At 44.8% G+C, this 12,955-nt stretch overlaps 1 protein-coding gene across 2 annotated transcripts; it reads right to left on the bottom strand.

The window, feature by feature from the left end:
- Window positions 1–1,492: 1,492 nt before the first annotated feature.
- tbc1d24 (TBC1 domain family, member 24) lies at window positions 1,493–10,850 on the bottom strand. Of its 2 annotated transcripts, none has more exons than XM_036534517.1 (7): window positions 10,800–10,850; window positions 6,499–7,584; window positions 4,887–5,045; window positions 3,991–4,054; window positions 3,495–3,590; window positions 2,070–2,334; window positions 1,493–1,815 (listed from the first exon to the last, which is right to left on the bottom strand). In XM_036534517.1, the coding sequence occupies exons 2-7, from the start codon at window positions 7,476–7,478 to the stop codon at window positions 1,661–1,663; spliced, it is 1,719 nt and encodes a 572-aa protein (XP_036390410.1). In that variant the 5' UTR covers window positions 7,479–7,584; window positions 10,800–10,850; the 3' UTR covers window positions 1,493–1,660. The 2 variants fall into 2 exon arrangements, with proteins under 2 accessions (XP_036390410.1, XP_036390417.1); XM_036534524.1 differs by lacking the exon at window positions 10,800–10,850 and adding an exon at window positions 8,374–8,533.
- Window positions 10,851–12,955: the final 2,105 nt, after the last annotated feature.

Genomic DNA, 12,955 nt, shown 5'->3' with positions numbered 1-12,955 from the left:
CAGTTATGACATCTAATGGAATATTTTAAAGCAGTTTCAAAATATGAATATTGAAAGACACTCAGAGTGATACAAAAGGAATGGTGAGACAAAGATACTGCTTGTTCTAAATGTATTTTCAAATATAATAAATCTGTAACTCGTCAAACAACAATTTAATGGAGCACATTCTTCAACAAAACTCAACATACATGTTGACATATAACCAAATCAAGTCTGTTCACAATCATCAGTTTTCATGTGTTATGATCCTTCAATTCATGACATCCCTGACTCAGAACCTGGTCACTCTACCTGGCGTCAGTGTGAAACAACACTACATGACACAGAGTGTCAAAGCTGAGCGAAAATGCGCATATGTATACAAGGGAGTTCTCTGCTGATATGGACTTCATTTCACTGAATATTTGCGATAGTAAAATACACCTGACAAACGTACAGACTCGACAAAACTATCACTCCTTCTACAGCACATTTCAGGTATCAAAACAGATACGCTTCATGTAATGTTACAAGGAACCACAGGTCTTACATTCACAAAAACAAAATCTGAGGGTGTCTATGCAGGACACACTTCGGAGTTCTGATAAGCACAGATCACTGATATGTAGGATGAGAGAGGTACACCTAAGGACTAAGACTGAAATACAGCTTCCAGATTGTGGTAAACAAAAATGAAACTTGGGGAGAGATCCTGGTTGGACATACCAAACACTTCGTAATCAGCCTTATGAGAATCATGTGCTTTGATGTGTCTAGTACCCTCCAACAAAGGATTGTCCCCGGGGTTCATTTTCAAATTCTTATGTTTTTTTTTTTTAACCACAAAACTTACAATGAATTTCAAATGAACTTCAATCTCCAGTTAGACAAACCTTCTAAAAGACTTTTTCATTTCCTTCTAAACAGCCTTAGGCTTCCTTTACAAAAGGTGCAATAATGCTTCTGGATGAAACTGATGTGATCACATTGACTCTGTACATACATAACATACCTTACAAACAATGAATGGCCTTCACAAAACAAATGATATTTTACAACATATACTTCACTTTTATAGAACAATTAGCACCAAAGACAACTGGATAGACATCTTTGATTACTTACTGGAGTAAGTGCTAAATTTGGGTCTTTGGCAGTTGGTATGCAACCGATTTGCAAAAATAAATTCAGGTGGGAAAGATTCTTTGCTAAGAACAATGAGCTGCGATAGTGTGTATTTCCATTTCAAAATGAAAAGAAAAAAAAACTACACTGTAAATGCCCTTGTGCAAGCAATGACGCATTACTACAATTGTGATTTCTAAATATTCCTAATAACACTGTTCATTTTTTATAATTTTGCACCTCCGAACAAATAAGTGGCAGACAATTAAAAATACTGAACAATTAACAAATACAGATTTGACCATTAAAATTCTCTTCAGTAAAATAAAGTAATAAAAAAACTCTAACTAAATGTTATTGATTATGATGAAAATGTGTATGGATATGATGCCTATTTGTCCTTAAATAAATACCCAGAATGCTCACTACTCATTTAATGCGACCATGTCCTGGACTCTAAATACGCCCGGATCCGTGTAGTGCAGCCGTAGAGGGACGGACTCAGCTCAGGGTGAAGTGCAACTGGGGCTGTTCTCTCCCGTTCCGGACCCAGTTAGGAACTCATGGTGTCCTGGAAGCCCCACACCTCCAGAATGGCGATCTGGAAGGTTTCACTGCACAGCGGCGGATTGTCGAAGGTTGTGCAGCGTGCGGTGCGACCATGGTTCAGCTCTGCATCTATGTACAGGGCATTGCCTTCGCCCCCTCCTGGTCAAACAGAGAAAAGGACCACAGCTGGAGAGGAGCACATATAACGAATATCTATCTATTCATGCTAAGAAGCGTAGGTACTTGCACTTGACAGCCACACTCGTGACAAGACTTTTGACACATGGTAGTAATTACAACCCGCCGAAGAGAGGAGGGATCATTTCACTTCCCTTTTGTTTCAAGCGAGGCGACTGACACCAGAGGAGAGCAGAAGGCCTCTGCAGCAGAAACGCTGTCTTGCTCACACTCACCCACGATGATGGAGTCAACGTTGCCGGCCATGAACATGGAGGTGTTCCTGGAGTTGAGGTGGAAGTGACGGGCGGACAGGAAGGGAGAGAGGCGGTCAGAGGGGTCGGTCCGGGGATCGGCTGCAGGGAGGGTGTTTTTGTCTGAGTTTTGGGGCGGGGTGGCAGGCTCCCCCTCAGAGGGCTCTTCAATTTGACCCGGAACGGCTGATGCCAGCTCCGGGTGCCGGATCACCACCCACTCATACCTCTCCATCTCTGGCTTCATCTGTACAGACAAGAGCATTAGTATGATTTATTTAGAGCTCTTCCTCTTGACGTACAGAGCTCAGAAAAATGCCACAGGCCTAAGAGAGTGTGGTCAGTGTTTCTAATCATTCCATTATAGCCACCTCTTTGTCACTCTGTGAAATCACAAAAGATACAGCAGACTCAGTCACGACAGCACTGGATATGGGACAAATCATTGCCTGCAGCCCTGTGTCAGGTGTCAGGTGTAGGAGCAACTCAGGTAAACGTACGAGCTCGGGCTCAGATTACAGGTGTAGAAGCTCTAGGCGCTGTTGGCTGCAATGGTGTGTGTGGACTGTGCACAGACAGCATCTGCCTAACTCTGGGAGTCACATGCTGAATGATTCATGCAGGGCATGGAAAACTGGCTTGGCATGTGCTCCTCTACAGGCCTCTGTACTGACACTGTCTGGGGTTTGAACTTTACAGTGCATGAGTGTTCAACCACACAAATCTGGTGCAATGTTTTTAACAAGACGTTTTACAGGACTTCATTAAAAATGCTGTGATGGCTACCCTGATGTCTTAAATTTAGCTGATGTTTATTTGGTCACTGAAGTCACGGCATCAAATAACACCATTAAATCCAGAAGTTTAAATTTTTAAAAATGTGAAATCAGTTTCCTTTCATTTCTGAAACATCTGGATTCTGAAACTGTGAAAGGGTGGTGGTCAGTACTAAAAAATGTTTTTCAGACCATATATGACAGAGGGTGAAGCCCTTTGTGAATGGCGCCCTCTGGTGACTACTCCCACTCACTCCCCTTTTAATCACTATTGCTTTCACTAGTGATAAGCGAAGAGAATTTGATCTAAGACAAACAATCCACTGTGTCTTCTGGGATGTCTCCAGTAAAATCTGTGTTATTTTTTCATGCAAGGTTCTTTAAACAGATAAGAAAAGAAAAAGCTGTTTCCCAAATGTCAAAACTTTTCGAGGGAGAAAAATACTTCATAAATTCTTTACAACTCTACACCTCCAGCAGCAGCAAGTTACAACTCTGAAGATCATTTGATTAATTAAATACAATTAGAGACAAAAAAACAAAAATGTAAACAATCACTATAACACATAATATACTGCACTGTGGCTTTTTATAGCCTCCTACAGACTGTGGTGGCAGCTAGCAAACTCACCCTGAACACGAAGCACTCCCCTGTCCCGAAAAAGCTGAGCTTGTTCCCACCTCGCTTGCGTTCCTCCCAGTCAGTGGACAGGTAAGCACCACACATCTAGGTACAGGCAGGACAGTGTGACGTGTCATTACAGCATGGATTTCTGCACCAGCAGGGTCAAGGTAATTTCCCCAAAGACTGTGTGCATGCTCATTTATGCACAAACTGCAACCAATCAATCATCATGGTTAATCTACACGGCAAGCAGGTCATTGCAGAGTGAGGAGGTCCTTACTGGGACGTGTCCAAATGACGTCATGGTCAGGGCCAGAGACAGTAGAGAGCAGTAAAAGCATACACAGCAGTTGTAAATGGGAGACTCGTGTCACATATTCAAGCAAAGCTGTGTGGAATGTATTCATAGGTGCTCCAGCTATCTCTGTGCTCGTACAGTCAGTGTCTGTTGTGCCAAACTCAGTTTAAAGAGGTGTAGCGAAGTGCGACGTCTGTACTGTACCTCTCCATCAGTGGTCTTGATGAGGAGCAGAGTGGGCTCAAAACCCTCGCAATGGGAGTAGAACCTGCAAGCGGGAGGGAGACACAGCCGTCAAATGCCACGCTCTAGAGGAACACCTGGACACATCCTGCGCCCCTTTCACTGCTCTGATGCTAATGTGTGAGCCCTTATTCTCTCCTAGCATGCTGTAATCCCACCCCTAAACTTAAAGGAGAAAATCTACAGCCAGAAGCCACAGCTAGAGGAGGAGGCACAAATTGTACTGCAGTTGCCTACACACGAGATGTGTCGTTCCCATCAGGTGATATTGGGTTAGCTGTAAACTGTCCTAATTCAAATTCCTAAGCAGGCACTGCAGCAGCAAATGATCAATGCATTTTTTTTTGCACCATTCTATATTCAACCCTACACACATGGAAAAAAGGACAAACACATACACATACAAAGTTACCTGTACAAAGATCTCGCTGCTTTTGATCAAATCTGTTTTGTATACAGACAGTGCTGATTGGAGTATGTGCTCTGAAGCTGATACATCTGCTTGGGTGAAAACATCATCTGACTCCTGTACTAAACTGCTGTGGCTGAAAGCTCCATAGAATGATAGAAAATAGAACAGAATAAAAATGCCTACATTCTACATTTTTTTTTACATGAAATCAGGGATACAGAGGATTTTAAAGGTGAAAACCAACATGCAGAATTAAGATTTTATATATTTTTTAACAGATATATGGCTGTCATGTGATGAACCCCAGAACACAACCTTTGTGGCTGTGCACTGTAAAATGACCTTGCAGTGAGAACACTATACATTTTTCTCACTTGTCATGCCAATGCTTTTATGACTTTGCGTACTTTGTACGGTTTTCAGGTGCTCCTCCCTTGGGCCGTACCTGTTGAGGCTGCAGCCGTGATCGGCTGTGGTGAAGAGGAGCTGGGGCTGACACAGGGCGAAGCGCTCTGGGATCCAGGACCAGATGTCCCGCATCTCCTTGGCGCTGACGATCGCCGAGGAGAAGTTCTCCGCATTCACCGCCAGCTGCACATTTCGCCTGGAAATTACACACAGGAAGGGGGAGGGGGGGCAGCGTTAGTTTCCACAGTCTGGGCCAGCCGAGCCTTTCACCATTTAGATTGGACGATGAAAGTCTCTGTAAGGCATGCTGCTGATTGTGTTAGATTATAATAATTTACAAAAAATCCTCATCCTGTTAAAATGTCATACTGTGCCTGTTGTGGACACTTTCGCCTTGCTTCCTGTAAATCCTGAAAAGGTGACATTATCAGGCACTGACAGTGCTGATAAAATGAGATCTAGAAGCAGCACAAGTCCCACATAATTTCCACTGCATTTAGCTAGCATTGTTACTTTTAGATTTATTTCTTTGTTTGTGACAGTGAGATATCATAATACTGGGTGATGGATGTTCCTGTGGTTCCATTCAGTGGTGTCTCTGCTAAAGAAGTTTAGCTCAGGCCCAGGAAAAACCAGTTCTGATTCTCACAGGCCTAGAGCAGGAGCATGCAACTGAAGGTCCTGGAGTACCAGAGATGTTTCTGGTTTTGTTGTTCAGCCTTTTATTACATAATGTGATCAATTACCCTGCGGTTCCATAACCCTGAAGACTTTCAAGAACTCTCTGAATTATGAACCTTGAGCACATGGACATGTACATTAACTTAGCAAAGTAACTGAACCGGTTATGTAATTAAGGGTTGGGATGGAATAAAAAAAGAAATATCTTTGGAACTCCTGGACCTAGGCTGCCTTCAGATTTCAGTACATGTCTCATGTACTACTATACTGAAATATTCAAAACCAGGAAATACACCTAAAACAGACATGCAAGAAGTTTATAAAAACAGCCATTCAGACTTTCCTGTTGCTGTTTGCATTTATGTGCCGCATATTTCATGTAAATATCAAGATAATTTACTTCTGTTGTTGGTTGTATTAGTAATTATTAGTATTAGCTACACTGTTTTGGTTGTCAATAAAGTCTATGAATGACATATACAGCTTGAAAATATTTGTATCCGGACTTCACAAATCCATCAGTGACAATCAAGACTGACATGTACTCCGTTGTCTGCAATATTAATAGTGCTGTGGTTTCTTTCCTGCATACTGGTAAAAACTGACCACGATAAACATCATGTACAATAAAAGCTATGAGACAGTGCCCATTAACCCCAGAGGCACAGGAGCACAGGGTACCTACCCCTTGTGAAGGCTAATCACACAACAGCGTGAGAGGTGAAGACAGGAGTGAAGACGGAGAGACAGAAGATGGTGACAGGTGGGAGGAATGCACAGGAGCACAACCACGAGTAAGAAAGAGAGAGAGGTGAGTGAAAAAATGACATCACAGTGAAAGGAAATAAAGCACATGAGCACGTGCAGATGGGCACGAGCATGCAGATACAGGAAATTAGCACTGCTCAGAAGACAGCAGCGAGAGTCGACTGGCCCTTCCTGCTGGGCAGGAGCTCTGCACTCTGTACCTTCTCTGCTTGACGGTGATGCCCTTCTGCTGCAGGGACTTCTCGTTGGTGAGCTGCAGCAGCGTGATCTCCTTGCGGCTGAAGAGGCGGATGGCGAAGGCCTTCTCCAGCAGCTTGTCCGGGGAGACGCAGGAGGCGATGCCCCGGACGAAGGCCTGGATGCTCCCCCGCACGCCGCCCGTGTCCTGGCCGGCGGGCTGCTGCTGCTGGCCGGACTTCTGCTTGCGGTAGAACTTGAGGAGGGCCAGGGCCACGCGGAACAGCACCTTGTAGCCCTCCACCAGGAAGACGTCCATGACCCTGGCCACGTGGGAGAAGGGCAGGTCGCCCAGCACCCAGTGCATCCAGTCCGAGTACACCTCCAGCACGTCCTGGGCAGTGGCCACGATCAGCTTGTGGGCGGTGGGGCAGTACTTGTTGGCCAGATCACCGAAGGTCATGCAGGACGACTCGTAGGCCAGGAAGGTCTGGTCCAGCATGCGTCGGCCTGGCTCGTTGCACGCCAGCAGGCGGCACACCTGCTCGAAGCAGTACGCCTCGTCGGTGCTGAAGTGCAGCAGGAGCGCGGTGACAGCGGGCAGCGCGGGGCAGTGGGAGATGTCGGGGAACTGGCTGGCCACGCACGACATGATCTTGTGGGCCGCACCCACGCCGTCCGCTTTCAGGCAGTACTTGGGCACAGGGCTGCCGTCCACAAACTCCGGCAAGGGGATGCTGGCGGCAGCCCGCTTGCCCACGACGTTCTCCACGATGTCTCGGTAGACCTCGGCGTCCGGGGTCACGGTGCGGCAGGGGATGGCTTTGATCAGCTGCTGGTAGACCTGGGCCCGCAGCTTGTGGTTCTTGGCCCAGTAGCCCTGGCGGGCCAGCTGCTTCAGCTCGCGCTGGTCCTTGCAGTCCAGCTTGCTCGGGCCGCTGCTCTTGGCCAGATCGCCCATCTGATCCCAGTCCACAAAGCGCCCATAGTCCTCCTCAGCCATGACCCTGGGCTTGCAGACTAGAGTGGGGGGACAGCGAGACTGGGACAATCTGCTTGTATACAACAGATATGTCTGGGGTTTGATTATGAGCCGCACATGATGTTCACTGTGAGGGACGGAGGGGGGAAGAAAGAGAGAGCGGGAGAGAGGGAGGGAGGGAGAGAGAGGGAGAGAGAGAGAGAGAGAGAGAGAAAATAAGTGCTTACAGTTTGAGCACAGTTATAGGCTCTCAGATAGGCCGCCGTGATCTGCAGCAGTGACGGAGACCACAAAGCCACAGCACTGCCCTGGGCTCTCAAATCAGATGTAGACTAACAGCTGCCTTCAAAATGGGATAAAACCAGAAAGAACCATGTGACCAGTGTGTCTGACTCAGGTGTCTGACTCAGGTGAACCTTTGCACAAGTGAACTTGCACTCCCTGCTTCAGAAAAAAGTGTTGCAAACCATTGACATAATGTCAGCATTTATGGGCTCTCCATAAACACAGCACCATGACACAGGGGTTAACTATGACAGGCTACTCAGCTTTTTATTACAGATGGCACTCACTGTCAGTGCTTGATTCTTAAACACCTCTGGATGTCAGAATCCAAAACAGTATATTTGTAACTAGCAATGTACTTTCAAAATCAGATATGAATATTTGGTAAACATTAACAAACAACCACAAAGATTGCCTGTCAAATAATTCCTTTTGTGAATTTTATTACTGGCATGCTGCATTTCTTTGATCTCTGTTGACAATGAGCACAAGAGGGACCAATAACAAAGAGTAAGCAACTCTTTAGTACCAAGCAAACACACAGAAGAATCCTATCAACAGCAACAATATTTTAGCATATGAACAGCAATTTATTATCTAGACTACGATCAAACAAGCACTCCACACTCACTTTTTTCTGGCTTAACACAAATGCATGGAGGGTAAAAGTCGCACGCTTCTTGTTGTCCTTTCTCCCCACTGTTGAGCTGCTCTGATCCGGACCGCCTCTCTGGGCTTCAACAGTCTTCATTGCGGCCACATGATCCAGCTCTGGCCCCTGAGCCCACCCATTCCAGTCCAAAACAGGCTTAAACTGTGCATCTTCCCCCCAGGCCCGCGCCCCACAGCTCACTCCACCCTGCCCCTGCCCCTGCTCGCGTGTGAGCGTGCGCGGGTGCGCATATGCACGGGGAGCCGTCAGCGCTCAAACCACGTTAGCCAATTATCTTAATTAGATTTTTCTTGCAACTTGGGTCTTCTGACAGGAAAGGACCAGGTGGCCCCGGGCATGCGCGCTCCGAGTGCCGCACTGAACCTGGGGAAAACCTGAGCGAAAGAGAGGACTGGCACATTTCAGAGACGGGCTGCATGCATTTCAGGATGGGCCCTTTCAGAGGGTAGCCGCCTTGGATTGCTCAAAAGTCCTGAACTTTGCAAGAGTGGGAGACAGCTCAGCTTTCTGTAATGCAAGACAGCATGGACCACAGCTGCCTGTAGATTAATTATAAATAAGAATCACTTTATTATCATTCTTTGGTCATACTCCAAATCAATTACCACAATGAAATCAGCTGAGAGGGATCTGAAAGCAACTAACTTTACTGCAGTGTCAGAGCGGAGGAATCCTTATTATAGCGCAGTCCTAAAACGATCAATAAATTACTTACGGCTAACAGCAAATACATAAAGCAAGACAGACAGCCATATTCTTGGCGTACTAATGTAAGCTACATTGAATCACTAAAGAGCACACCATACAACAATGCTAGGTGCATGTAAGCCTTGCATGGATCCATTAGCTTCAGGTCATACACTGAGAAGCACATCACACACCATTAGGAATGGTCATGTTTTGACAGGTTTGTCTGTCCAGGTACACAATCATAACACTTTGTCATCATCTCAAACTTGACCCACAGCAGACACCACTCCTTGTCTAATCTACCTTTTGAATAACTAGGTGGGTCTTGCGGTCTACAATTGGACTTCATACCGACCCCTCCAATGTTCTCCGAGTGGTGAGAGAAAAGCCAAACACTACACCTGCTTTCAGCTTATTTACATGGAGAGGAACAGGAACAGGGAGAAACATGGAGCATGGAGAGGAACACCTGTGAGCAAAACTGAATTTCACAGAATTTGAAGCGTTGCTCTGAAAGTGAACCAGAAATGGAGCAGCAACATGGTGCAGGACGGAGGTGAACAGGTTTCAGAGTGAGACAACCTGTGCTGTGATGACAACCAAAGCTGTGATGCTGGCAAAGGATTCCTGGGTGCTGTATGCAGTTCACCTCTTTGAGTACTCCATGAGTACCCATGCTCCTGTTTTCTGTTCTCTGTTCTCCTTTTTACGATCTCTACAACAGGCCTTTGATCACTGAAATGTGAAGGACCTGGATGCCAGTTCTACTTGGGACAAGTGAAATATCAGAAGAAAAGGATTGATGTAATGCTTTTCCTCTCTTTCATATTTATGAGCAAGGGAAAAGCATTAAAATCGATATTACACTACTGGTACAGACAACAAGCTGAAATAACATGAATGAAACAATATCTGAGACAGCATTCATTAAGTGAAAGCAGACAATGACAGCTGGCAAATTGATTAGCTAGCTCGGTTTCACACTACCCATTCCTTGTTTACACGCCATATTTGGAATGGGAAGTGGCTAACGTTACGCATGTATTGCTATCCTGTACATTCAGGACAGCAGTCTCAGCCGTTTATATAGCTATCTACTTCGCAAGGAAATAAAGCAGTCAATACCTAACACACTGTGCACTGTCCATTGGTGGGCTCTAAGGCAGCAATCTATTTCATATAGCGTGAAGCTAACACAACGACTCAATGCTATCATCCACTGAAAAAAACACGCCAAAATGACTCTGTGAGCACACTTGACTTGCTAATTAACCAACTACGTTCTGTCCATGTTTATAGTTAAGGTCCTTTGCCTTTTCCAAATCGTCTTTGCGCGACATCACACTGCGTAATACAAGTCAACACGTATTAATTTGGCTAGCTGCCGTAATAGCAAACTTGCTTAAGATATTGTGAAACTGTGTGGATATTGCATGCTAGCTAAACAGACATACTTTGACTGCGTACCTGCAGACAGTAAGTAGCTAACGTTAACGTTTCTAACTACCGAGCTAAACATTAGTTAGCTGCCTACCTTGCTAGCTGGCTACGTGACGGACAATATGCATTGGAAGATGGCAACCAACTCTTCTACAGCCATAGGCGAAGGTCAAGGAAACACGTTTAAGCGATGCGTTACTACACGCATTTACCATGTTTTTCCGTAAATGTGTGAAAACATGCAACGCACCTACCTGCTCAATGGTTCCACGGTCTTCAGCCCAGTTCATTTCACAGAGTGCCGGACATGCGCATTGGAACGCTCCAGTTTTCGCGGGGCCTCTACAGAGAGTGCGCGTTGGTAAGTGCACGCTGCCTGCAAGGCAATAGGTGCTGAGTTGATGTGTCGCGCAGTGGTACTACTTAACATACACATTTTATTTCAGACCAGCAAGCTGGAAGGAAGAATTACAGAATAAATAAATGAAAATGTTACATATTTTATTTTGTTCCAAAATATGAATAGGGATAACAAGTGAAAAGTAGTGAAATGACACCTATAAATAGCACAGATCATTAGCTAATGGATAATGAGAGCTAATGTGAGGATCGGATTAAATGTAAATACAGACTTAAGAGTAAAGCTAATGGGAAATTCAGTAAATAGTTGTAATCACGATTAAAATACACACTTGCGTCACTGCTGTTGACCTACTCCATAAAAGTTGGTTGGATGCGGGACCCATCATCTGATTCAAGTCTTGTTTACAACGCTGGACGACTGTCAAAGGTAGCGGGAGACAGGAAGTAACCCTGGCACCCGAACAGCATACTGCTTTGTCCTTGACCAAAGCCACCCGAAACAGCAGTAGAAACACATGACAGTTATTAAAGCTAATTGAATTCAACTGTCGTTACCCACTCTATTTCTGGTTCCAGCTGTTTGGTTTAGGTTTTTGCATCGGTAATAGCTGCTTATTCGGGGATTGAACTTATGTAGTAATATGTTTTCCTCTAACCTACAGCAATATCTTAGTGACAAAAAATATAAATCACTTTTTTAAGTGACCTCTTTCTCAAATTTACTCCAGCAATAGTTGTTCTTGACAATCCGTTTCAGTTAGTCAGCCTGCGTATTGCTATGGCTGTCCTGATCATCGTGTTGTTTTCATGTGGCTTGCCCACTCAGAATGAAGGTGGAATTCTGACGCCCAGCTGGTTCACATCTGCACTGAAGATAAAAGACACGGGAGACCAGTAAATCACTGTGTTGCATTGCACTCTAAACCATACGCAGCTGTATCCAAGCAAGGTACGCAGAACCAAAGTCATGTAATCACTTATGCCGGACAGTTACCATATACAAGGGCAATGGCAAGTATTTTCCGCCACAGGGCACCTTGTGTGTGTGTGTGAGAGAGTGTTAACTGTAATGATGGTTATTGAGGAGGGAGGTGCAAGGCCTCTACTGGGCTGGGAGGCAGTGGGGGGAGGGGACAGATGGGTTAACAGGCTTTGGATCTAACACTCAAGCTTACTGGGTTTTAAGCTCATCAAATCCTTCCTGCCTCTGCTCTGTGACATCACAACTGTTTCTCATATTGTCTTACACAGGCACAAGGCAGTTCTGCTCCTGATCTATGTCTTTTAAAAGAGATTACTTTTTTCATTGTTATTGGTATTCCTTCACCATCGCTGCATGAGTGGATTCAAGAAAAAATATCATGGGACAGATTTATTTAATCATATTTCCTCATTAGTCATGTTCATCTTATTCTGGCTGTAATAATAACGCCATTGTATAGTGTGTCTTCTGTCTGTGCTCTCATAGATAATGGTTGCATTTCTATTTAACATGTTAGCCAGAATTTATTAAATAAATGTCTCTATAAGTCCCTCCTTTTATTTTTTTTTTTTTGGAGTGACTCTAACCCTGGCCTGTACCCTGACCTTCAGGCTTCAGTCACTGACTCATGTGCATACAACCTTCAGCAAAGGATTTGCTCAGTGGCTTGAGACCTGTCAAAACTAAGACTGGATTGCCCTCTGCTGGTTAAAGACAAAATTGTATTTTTCTTGCTTGGTAGGGATTGGAATTGTGTTGGCAACCATACCACTAATAGACATATAGTCATATATTGACTTGTTAGGTCTAACAAGGACTTAACTTTTCTCCTAGGCGAAGTTGCTGATAAAAGTGGAGTCTATGTGTTAATAGAGGACTTGATTTGTTCTGGGCCAAATTATCCCAATGCAGCAATGGAGATGCTGTGCTCCAGGGTATATTTTAGACAAGATCTCAAAGCCTTGTCCTGAGTCTCTGAGGTTACCAAGCCACTTACCACAAAATGTGTAGATGATGAAATCTCAGTCTTGGTCCAATAGGTCAAAAGCTGACTTTGCAGTACTG

This window comes from Megalops cyprinoides, chromosome 1 (genome assembly GCF_013368585.1).
Source record: "Megalops cyprinoides isolate fMegCyp1 chromosome 1, fMegCyp1.pri, whole genome shotgun sequence".
In the NCBI taxonomy this organism is placed as follows: Eukaryota; Metazoa; Chordata; class Actinopteri; order Elopiformes; family Megalopidae; genus Megalops; species Megalops cyprinoides.
This window is presented reverse-complemented; position numbering and strand designations above follow the sequence as displayed.